Raw genomic sequence first — 11,270 nt, 5'->3', positions numbered from 1 at the left:
TACACCGTTAGAGGTTATCTACAGTGGATTTGTTAGAGCACGGGAATTCAAGTTCCTAACGGGCAAGGGAGTGAATGAAGACTTCCAGGGGATATGAGAATAAAGAAAGGGGAAGTGAGGACATTGTAGGCATGAGAGGCAACCTAGGGAGAATACAGCATGAAGGAAAACCAGACAGGAACAGGGAACTAGTGAGGTTGGGAAGAGATCTGGCTTAAATATACAGGAGAAAATTCCAAAATGCTTGCTTGCCCAACGGTGAAACTTTCTACCCCGAGAAGTAATAATCTTCTCACACCTAGACATAAGGCTTGTAACTTCTTCCTGTTATCGAACAATGCTGGCAGACGTTTAAGTGATATCAAGTGATACCTGTATTGCAATTTACACCTTCAAAACTCTGACCCAGATTTCAAAGGGCTCTGCTAAGAAGTGTTTATGCAACAGTAGTTAATCATAGAACAGGGTTCGATGGCCCAAGAGCAAAACTATGGAATGTCTCTGCATATTTGGGTTACAGTATGCTGTCAGAGTTCCCATTTGTGCAATGTTGATTCATAGAAATGCCGTGGGACTAACACTTATTTGTACCTACACTACACTGGAAATACTTTTTCAACCTGAAGGCACCTCGTGCCTGAGAGGTACTGTAACGTAATTGGACGGACTACTAAAGGCACATATCAGCTAGGCTAAATCCTGCCCACAGGGTGGACAGTCTTGGGCATCCTGTTTCTGCCCCACACAGCTCGGAAGACAGACAAGGGCGGCTCTATTTTCCGACCAAACCGGTTTGACTGCAGGACGGGAAGCCCTGGCCTCACTGAAACAATGAGTGCCGTCGATGGCGCTGGAGGTCCCCAGTTACCCTGAAGCCCCTTCCCCTGCAGGGACTTAGGACAAGCCCAGCCCCTCCCACCTGGGCAAACGCCACGCTACTTTGCAGGTCTTTGCAGGCCTTTGTCCCCGGGGCCCGGTCTGGAGGATCCTAGGACAGTGAGCGCCAGGGCCAGGCCGTTTCTAGCAAGTTCGCTGGCCGTGACGTCATCTCCGTGCACCCTCACGGTCCCTTCCAGAAACCCGGGCTAATCTCTTCTAACTAAAAGCCGGAGAAGCGAGCTGAGGTGCGCTCTCCCGCCGCACCCAAGCGCTCTTTCCGCACCGGAGGAGGCCGCGCTTCGCCCACCAGCCAAGAAAGCCACGCCGACCCCGGCGACGATGACTCGGCTCCTTCGCCAAGGCGCTTCCCGGCGTGCCTCGCGCCCCGGCCGCCAGGAGTCGGCGCGGTGGCCAGCGCGTTACCCAGCGTGCCCCGCGCGGCGCCGGCGACGGGCGTGGGGGAGGTGTGGGAGGAGGAAGCGACGGTGGCGGTGGCGGCGGCGGCGACGCGGAGAGAGTCCGCGTCCACACGGCAGCCGATCGCCCGACTCGGGGCCTGCACTCGCAGCGCGCGTTTCCACGCCCTCGGCGACCCCCGCAACCTGTCGCGCCCCGCCGACGCGGCCGCAGCCCCTCAGTGTCCCGGTCGCCTGAGTCACCGCCATGGCCGAGAGCGCGGAGAGCGGCGGCCCCCCGGGCGCGCAAGACAGCGCGGCCGACGGCGGCCCCGCAGAGCCCAAGATCATGAAGGTCACGGTGAAGACGCCGAAAGAGAAGGAGGAGTTCGCTGTGCCCGAGAACAGCTCGGTCCAGCAGGTGAGGAGGCCCCGGGCCCGGCGGCCGCCGTGTCGCCGGCGGGGTGGGAAGGGCGGCCGGGCCGGGTCGGGCGGCGGCCCCGCCGGCTTCGGCTGCGTGAGCTCTGCGGGGTCTGGGGGGCCGCGCGGCCTGGGCTGGGCTGCGCCGCGACCGCCGAGCCCCGGGCCTCGGGACCCCACTTCTCACAAAGGAGCCGGGCGCTGCGGGGAGGCAGGGCGCGGGCGGCGCTCGGCCTTTGGCCAGGCTGGGTAGGGGGCTGTGGTCATTGTTTTACCTGCTTGCCAATCGGAGAGATTTGGGGGTGAGAAGCACGTGGAGGTTTAGTTCTGGGTTTTGAGTGCTGAAGTCTTTTTCTACTTTTCAGCCTTTTATATATAAAAATTGTGACGTGGGAATTGTTTTCAATCACATTGTAAAAGCTCACTCCTGAAGGAGAAAGTAAATGACTTTGATTCATAGGCGACTTACTGTTTCTGTTTCAATCCGTTCGTCATCACTTAGCTGCCAGCCATTGGATAGATTTTTGTTTGATTTTAGGGAACGGGAGCATTACCTGGCTGGGTATCAGTAGTTGCAACCGAACGCAAGAAAACAAAGTTGGTGTTGATGGGAAAGCTTACAAAACAGATAATTGCTTTAAACTCTGTCCAGGAAAACAAAATTTGCAACTAATTAAGAGCCTTGGTAGAATTAATCAAATTTATCTTTTCAACATATTCTAGAGCCCTTGAATTGTTGACAGTCTCCAACACTGTGAGCAGTTTTGTGCGAAGACGCAATTTACTACCACGGGCATGTACCTTTAAGTTCTCAGAACGGTTATCTAGTTCCAAAGGTGAAGTCGTGTTTTGTGAAGCGGGAGGACGTGTGGCATCAGCTGAAACTCTTGTTGACTGAATCATCGTTCCTTGTTTGTCAACGCAGCTAAAAGTTGGCCATCTTTGTGTTTCCCAGCATGTGTGTGCCTCACCCACGGTTGACGTTTTCCCGCATTCGCTGTGCTGTGCGTCTCTTAGTTCTAAAATACACTTTAAAGTTGTAAAGATCGCTCTTACCTTAGGAGGCTCATAAGCAGTGTTTGTGTTAGTAACTCGAGGGCAGCTGTGTTGAAAACCTTACTCCACTTAACTTGGGGGTTCAGTGAGATGCACACGGTTGCTGCCAGTTTTCACTACCCATCTATCTACACCTGTGTCGGCCAAACGCTCAGCTAGGTGTAGCCTGTTACAGCTGACGACAAGCTGTTGCCTCACCTTTTATTTTCAAGTCACGTTTTGTCACGCCTGTGGGAATTCCTTTCCCCCAGAGACTGAGTTTCCTGTCCAGAAGTTCACATAAGCATAGCTGTATATAATGCCGTCTTTTGGGTAAGGCTTTTTTCTTCTCTTTCCCTCAGCATATTTTTGAGATTCATCCTTGTGAATGTGTGCAGTCCTCCCACCCCTGAGATTTACATCTAGGCACAGGCTCCCGTCTGCCCCTGAACCATGTCCCCAGCTCAGTTCTTACCTGCTCTGTGGTTGTCCACACCATGAATATTCCATAGTCTGCTGCCCAGGGTTTGTCTGCAGCTGGCTGCTGTGCTGTGAACAGTCTCCTACCAAGTCATTTTGAGACTATGCTTTTATCTGCATTGGGATAGTTCTGTTTAGTTTTTGGCTTTTGTTTTGTTGTAGGTTTTATTTGTTTGTTTGTTTGGTTGGTTTTTTGAGACAGTTTCTCTGTGTAACAGCCCTGGCTACCCTGCAACTCTGTAAATGAGGCTGGCCTCGAGCTCACAGAGATCCGCCCCCCTCTTCCTCACTAGTGCTGGGATTAAAGCGCCCTGCTTGTGGTTGTTGTGTTTTGTTTTTAAAGTCAGGGTTTCATCATGTAGCCCCAGATGTCCTGGAACTCACTTTGGAACTCCACTTTGTAGACCAGGCTGGTTTCGAACTCACAGATTCATCTGCCCCTTCCTCTGCCTCCCAAGTGCTGGGCTTAAAAAGGCCTGCACCACCACACCTGGCCAGTTCTATTTAGTTTTGTAAACAGTCAACAGCATATGGATGTGTGTTTCTGTTTCCCTGAATCCTTGCTAATAATTGCTATAAGCAGTTTTTTGTTTTTTTAATGATTGTGTAGCAAAATTAAATTATGAAGCTTTCGAGTCTTTCTGAGACTCCCAATTTAGATTTCCATCATCCTGACAGCTTCCACTTTTTATTTCAAGACATAAGAAATAATATTTTATAAATAGAAAAATATTTATGTAAACATTTTAAGAATTTTTTTGTAATGTGACACTACAATTTTAAATTCCGTAGAAGTTTATACTTTACTATGCTGTAACTAAAAATGACTTTAATGAGTAAAAGTAAAACTTTCCTAAAGTAAATTATTCTGATATTGCTTAATGTTTAAAGTCTTGTCTGTTTTCTGTAGAAACAGAAAATATGATAAAAGTTGAAAGCTTGCTTGCCCCTTGCACCGCAAACTGAAATACATTGAACTGCTGAATGAGGAGAATACACTTAGAAACATATACAAGAAAAAGATAAAGCAGATTTCAGAGACTATTTGTACAATTCTGTTTGCAGCACAAGAAAAGATCTACCTTTGGAACTAGGTTTGATAGACTAAAGCTTGTCAGTGAGTGATATTTGGTGGCAGTAGGGTTTCCTTTAAAAATGCTTAGTAGTAATTGTGAATGGGGCTGGAGTTATAGTTCAGTGTTGTAGCATGTGGTTCAAATACAGGAGGCCCTGGTTGAATCCTCAGTGCACCCCCACATCTTCTCAAATGGCAGGCTGATGCTGGGAAATATTTGATTCTGAAAATTCTTAACTTGTGAGGGGGAAGAAGGAAAAGATAATATTAAAAGCTTATGCTGTCAGTCAAATCACATTTTTTGTTTGGGTTTGTTTGTTTGTTTGCTTGCTTGCTTGCTTGCTTGCTTTTGTTTCAGGGCAGGTTTCTCTTTATAGCCCTGGCCGTCCTGGAACTCACTCTGTAGACCAGACTGACCTCAAACTCAGAGATCTGCCTGCCTCTGCTCTGGAGTGCTGGGATTAAAGGTGTGCGCCACCACTGCCTCCTGCCTGGCAAGTCACATTTTTTTTTTTTTTGATTTTTCGAGACAGGGTTTCTCCGTAGCTTTTGGTTCCTGTCCTGGAACTAGCTCTTGTAGACCAGGCTGGCCTCGAACTCCCAGAGATCCGCCTGCCTCTGCCTCCCGAGTGCTGGGATTAAAGGCGTGCGCCACCACCGCCCGGCGGCAAGTCACATTTTTAAAAAAAATGTGTTAACATACAGAGTAATGGGTTTCATTATGCAGAGGAGTCTCTCCTAAAAATCTGTGTGCTGTGTGTGTGAAAGAGAGGGAGAGGACTATCCAGAGCCTCATGAGTGTGGAGGATAGAGGACAACACAGGTATCCATCCTTGCCTTCCCCCTTGCTTTGTGATAGGGTTGTTGTTTCATAATCAAGGATAGCTGTGAGCCCTCTCCTGGGGATTTCTTGTCTGTGGTAGCTCATTGTATGAGCACTTTGATGCGGGCCTGGGATTACTTGGTTCTCAGGGTTTGTGTGAAGTGCTTAACCCACTGAGCCATCTCCCGGCTTCTATCCCCCATTTTCTATTTAAAATTTCAGTGTATCTGTGTAACACACATTATACTAAAATAGTATTTATATAAATATGTTATGATTAATTAGATGAGTTATCATAAACCTCCTTGGTAGTTTGTAAATTAAGTTGGTAAATTAACACCCCCCCCACACACACACATTGGGTTTCTCTGTGTAACTGTCCTGCTATCCTAGAACTCTCTTCGTAGACCAAGTTGGCCTAAACTCACATAGTTTTACCTGCCTCTGCCTCCCGAGTGCTGGGATTAAAGGCTTGCGCCACCAGGCCCAGTTTAACTCTTGATTTCTTTTTGTGTGTAACTGACAAGTAGAGACAAGATTTTTATGCAGTGTTATGTACAGTTGGCATTTAATGAATATTTGTTTTATATATATTAATAAGGCCTGAAATTAACTCAAATTAGTGCAAAACTTTTTTTTTCAGGGAGTAGCTAGAATGAATTGTGTAATATATAATTTGCTGTTTACAAGTAACTGGAACAATTTCTGTTCCACAGTGGTTTCATTAATAAGGGGTTTTTATCACATATAGTTTTGGAAAAGGCAAATGTGTCCTGACTTCTTTGAATGAGGCTTTTTCTGCTACTTATGAGCTCTTACAGGCAGCTTTGAGAATTCCAGGATTCTTTGTCGAAAGGCAAGATAGAGAGGGGGTGGGGGTGTAGCGAATGGAGCATAACTTTTGAATGTGGGCCCTTCTTTGATGAGGGAGATGACAGTACTTCTCAGTCCTCACAGGTAACACTGACATTAAGCCATCCAGGCCTGTAGAACCCCATGCTCATCTTGATGCTGAGAGCCACTTGTGGGTGTTGAGCTTGTAGAGGAGAAGCTGCTCTGAGTTAAGGTGTACTGTAGCTAGAAGATATCACCCAGGTTTGGGGAATGTAGTGTTTTTCAAAAACCTTAGTAATCTTAGAGGTGGTATGGGTTAAAATAATATTTTGCACATACTACACTAAATAATATGTCAGTGTGGATCTGACTTCTTTTTGGTGCTGGGGACTGAATCCAGAGCCCCTTGTGCTGTGTGCTCTACCGACGTGCTATTCTCAGTCTCCACTTCCCACTGTGTCTGCTTGAATGTTTGAAATCATTTCTGTGGCTTCTGTTGTATTTTTCTGGATAGCATCTTATCCAGAAGGCTGGTCTGAACCAGAATCAGAAGATATATGTCCCTGAGATTCGTGTTTTGTGATCCCTAATGAATTGTGAAGAACTGATGTAATGATTCTATTTAGCAGAGATGGCTCAACTTTAACAGCATAGTTTAAGATTTCAGAGACTGGTTCAGTTGACGTCTTTAAGCTGTAATTGACGTTCTTTTGTTTTGCTCTGTTTTGTTTTTAAGACAGGATTTCTCTGTGTAACCATCCTGGCTGTCCTGGAACTTACTTTGTAGACCAGGCCAGCTCAAACTCACTAAGATCCACTTGTCTCTCTGCCTCCCAAGTGCTGGGATAAAGGCACGTACCACCACCACCTGGCTAATTGACTTTTTGTTTTGTTTTGTTTTTTAAAGAACAGTCGTGGGCTTACGTCACCCACACCCCACACCTCAGACAAACCCTGTACTCTTCATTGTTTTAGTTGTTAAAGCAAGTTCCCCCTGGAGAGCACAGGTTGGCCTTCAGTTTGCTGTCTTCTGCCTCAGCCTTCCTAGTACTGGGATTATGGTTTTGTGCTGTGTCTACCTTAGAATGTTTTCATAGGTCATCCGAATAGTCTAGCAGTGCTTTTTAAAAAAAGACCATTTTGGGGGCTGGAGAGATGGCTCAGAGGTTAAGAGCATTGCCTGCTCTTCCGAAGGTCCTGAGTTCAATTCCCAGCAACCACATGGTGGCTCACAACCATCTGTAATGAGGTCTGGTGCCCTCTTCTGGCCTGCAAGCATACACAAAGACAGAACATTGTATACATAATAAATAAATAAATATTTAAAAAAAAACATTTTTATTATTCATGTGTGTATTTGTGGGGTGATCAGAAAGTAATTTGTGGCTCATAAGGACTGAAGTCATGGTGCCAGTGCCAGATGTCCTGGCACATACCTTTACCTTCTGAACCGTCTTGGAACTGCCGGGTGTTCCGTGTGTGGTTCATATGGATGTTACCACACTTTATTTCTGTATCACCTATTGGACATGTCAGTTTCTGGGGTTTGTTATGGATAATGTCTCTGTGAACACTTATGATTCCTGTGCTTTTTTTGTATACATATGGTTTCATTTTTCTTGGGTGTAGACCTAGAAGTAGAATTGCTGGATCACATGGCAACTGTTTAACTCTCTGGTTAATTGCCAAAGTATTTTCTAAACTGGCTGTTTCAATTACTAGTTTCTCATTGACATTTGCTATTGTCTGTCTTTGATAATAACTGATCTAGTGGCTGTTGAGTGTCACTAAGATATTGTTATTATTACTAATACCTTTTTAGGATGGCTGTGTCATAGCCATTTTGAGATGTTGTGTTTTTTTGTTTTTGTTTGGTTTCGTTTTTTTTGTTTTGTTTTTTGCTTTTTGAGACAGGGTTTCTGTGTAGCCCTGGCTGTCCTGGAACTAACTCTTGGACGTGGCCTGGAACTCTCAGAGATCTGCCTGCCTTTGCCCCCAAGTGCTGGGATTAAAGGTGTGTGCCATCCACCGATTGGCTAGAGATGGTGTGTGTGTGTGTGTGTGTGTGTGTGTGTGTGTGTGTGTTTTAAGTGTCACAAATTATTTTTGGCAGATTTTGAGATTATGGGATATTTGCAACACACAGAAAAACCCAGCTGTCATCTGTTAAAATGATTTTGCAAATACACTGGCTAGATGGCTCAGTGTGTCAAGGGGTGAGTTGTCAGGTGATTCCCAGCTTCTCGTGGTGGATGGAGAGAACAACTCTCGGAAGTTGTCCTCTGACCTCCACTTGCGCATCTTGTTCTGTGTGTTCTCCTCCCCACAACAGTGTGAATATAAAAACAATTTAAAACAGTGCAAAAAAAAGGCTTTTAAAAATAATGGATGGATGGGTGTTTTGCCTGCATGTATGTTGATGGCCTGTAACTGGAGTTACAGATAGTTGTGAGCCACTATGTGGGTGCTAAGAACCCAGGTCCCCTGTAAAACATCCCTTGTTCTCGACACCGAGCCATCTCTCACCCCCTAGTGCAACTTTCTCTACTAGGAAATTACAGCTGTGTTTCTGAAGACTGTTGTAATATGGAAAGAAGGTTTGGTTTGGTTTGGTTTTGAGTTTTGGTATTTCGAGACAAGTTTTCTCTGTGTAACAGTCCTAGCTGTCCTGAAACTAGCTCTGTAGACCAGGCTGGCCTTGAACTCACAGAGATTGACCTGCCTCTGCCTCCTGAGTGCTGGGATTAAAGGCATGGACCACCACATTTTAGATTTTTAAGTTTTAATTTCCAGTATAGTGCCAATAATTGAGATTTGCATAAGCAGTTCTTGGGTGAAATGGTGTCTTGGTAACACATTGCTGTAGTGGTATGAGTGAGTGACAGGTAATATCTGGAAACACTTGAGGACTGGTCCCCTAAGTTGCCCTTCTTGCCTGGAAATTACATTGTAGTTTACTGATAGTTTCTGGCTTCTCCTTATTTCTGCCCTCCCACTTACTCCCAGAATAAAATCTGAAAATTGTTCATCAGTTGGTATCCTTCTGCATAGAAATAAAGTTTTATTTACCCTAAAATCTGAGTTAATGGCAGGATTCCTTAATCCCTGCCTTACTACTTTTGTACAGCTTGCTCTTGCCTGCTTCCTACTCTTTAGCGGACATCAGTCCTTTGAATTGCAGAGCAGAGGTCAATTTCTCTGATTGCCCAGGTGAGATTGGGGTCACCTGTTGCATTTTTCTCACAATACCATTAGCACATGTATGTTTGTGTTATAATTTGTTACAGTTCAAAATTATATAGTTATGATTATTTAATACTTCTTTGCTAAGAAAGGTAATTGCTACTGTTTTGTTCCTAGAGCCTGATGCATAATATAGACTCCATAAACATTGTGTTTGTGGCTGGATCTGAAAGAGTTTTGCACAGTGATATGTATCTAATAATAAATACTCATTGTGGGCATATACAAATGGCAGCCATCTCCTGGAAACCTTAACTTAACCTTCTTTCCCTTAATGCATCAATTCTTCTAGCTCAGAACTCTGTTTTTTCTTTGAAATGGGGTCTCTCTACGTACCCCTGATGTCCTTTAATTCTCTTGAGTCCAGGCTGACCTTGAACTCAAAAAAGAATCTTCTGCCACCGCCTCTCCTGTTCTGGGATTTTAAGGCGTGAATACCCGGCCCAGCTCAACTCTTTTAAAAGTTTTTTTTTTTTTTAACTTATTTTATCTGTGAGCTGAATATGGTGGTGCCTTTAATCCCAGGCAGAGGCAAGCAGATCTGTGAATTGGGAGCCAGCATGGGTCTACAAAGCGAGTTCCAGGATAGCTAGGGCTATTACACAGAGAAACCCTGTCTTGAAAAACCAAAACAATAACAAAATAAAAAACAAAAATCTTATTTTGCATGTGTGTGTGCGTGTCTTAGCGTGTGCTAATCAGGCCAACTCAGGAGTTGGGTCTTTGGCTGTGGAATCGCTCCTAGAATAGATAGCAATGTTTGCCACCTCTAAGCTGTCTCCCTGGCTTTTCAGTTCTCAGTGGGAGAGATCCTCAGGCTCATAGAAATGATTTTAGTATTCACTGGTTTTATTTTTTTAACTTATTTATTTATTTATTTATTATGTATACAATATTCTTTCTGCTTGTATGCCTGAAGGCCAGAAGAGGGCACCAGACCTCATTACAGGTGGTTGTGAGCCACCATGTGGTTGCTGGGAATTGAACTCAGGACCTTAGGAAGGGCTGGCAATGCTCTTAACCGCTGAGCCATCTCTCCAGCCCCTATTCACTGGATTTAATCAAAGATGGGTTGTAACTGGTAATAGCTGTTTTGTTACATTTGTCTTTTGTATGTTTGTAATATGGACAGGGCATGTAATATGGAAGTCAGGACAACCCTTGGGAACGACTTCTGTCCTTTATCCGCCTTGTCAGACCTGTTTGTTGATGGGACTCAGGCCATCCTGCCTGACTGCAAGCACTTGCTGAGTCATCTCACTGACCACTGATAAATTCTCAGATGTGTTGAGAAATTACTTTCTTGCAGAGTCCATGTTAAGTTGGTAAATGATTGTCAATCAGTTCTCTAAGAGAAACAGCATAGATTTGGAATGTTTACACTTGTTTGTATGTGGCAAATATTCTCACAATGGTAGATTTAAAGCCACCAGTGTTAAACTGCTTCAGAAATTCCTAAAAATTAAGAAGTTAATACTTTAAAAAAAAAACGTTAATACTTAAAAGAGTTTCTTAGACAGAGATCAGCAACTATGGCAGGACAGTTCCTGTCTGCTTTTGTACTGTGTATGGCTGGCTGGCTACTTTCACAGTGGACAGGTCTGGCCTCTAGAAACAAAATAGACTTTTTGTGGCCTGTTGTAATTTTTTGTTTGTTTGTTTGTTTTTCGAGACAGGGTTTCTGGTTTTTTGTTGTTGTTGTTGTTGTTGTTTTTTTGTTGTTTTTTTTTCGAGACACGGTTTCTCTCTGGCTTTGGAGCCTCTCCTGAAACTAGCTCTGTAGACCAGGCTGGTCTAGAACTCACAGAGATCCGCCTGCCTCTGCCTCCCGAGTGCTGGGATTAAAGGCGTGCGCCACCATTGCCCGGCTGGTGTTGTAATATTTTGATTGTGTTCAGTAGCCCTTTACAGAAAGTGCAAGCTTCTGTAGCTTGTTAGAGTGTACCCTGGAAATCTTACCTAGTAGAAATGGCTAAAGGGGTCGAAAGGGGCTTTACCGGTGAAGAACTCTCATCTGCTGCTCTTGCAGAGGACCGGGATTAGATCCCTAGCAACCACATGGTGACTAGTCTCAAAGGATCCACCC

The 11,270-nt window shown here is 44.9% G+C and overlaps 1 protein-coding gene across 2 annotated transcripts in view; it reads left to right on the top strand.

Moving 5' to 3' along the window:
• The first annotated feature begins 1,368 nt into the window (after nucleotides 1-1,368).
• Nucleotides 1,369-11,270, top strand: part of LOC121443911 (ubiquilin-1) — a 39,757-nt gene continuing 29,855 nt past the window's right edge. For both annotated transcript variants that reach the window (XM_041645670.1, XM_041645669.1), the window contains exon 1: nucleotides 1,369-1,695. In XM_041645670.1, coding sequence (XP_041501604.1) covers nucleotides 1,543-1,695 — 153 coding nt within the window. In that variant the 5' untranslated portion in view covers nucleotides 1,369-1,542. The remainder of the gene's footprint in view (nucleotides 1,696-11,270) is intronic.

Source organism: Microtus oregoni, unplaced genomic scaffold (assembly GCF_018167655.1).
Source record: "Microtus oregoni isolate MIOR12 unplaced genomic scaffold, Mior012 000114F_ref0000099, whole genome shotgun sequence".
Classification (NCBI taxonomy): Eukaryota; Metazoa; Chordata; class Mammalia; order Rodentia; family Cricetidae; genus Microtus; species Microtus oregoni.
This window is presented reverse-complemented; position numbering and strand designations above follow the sequence as displayed.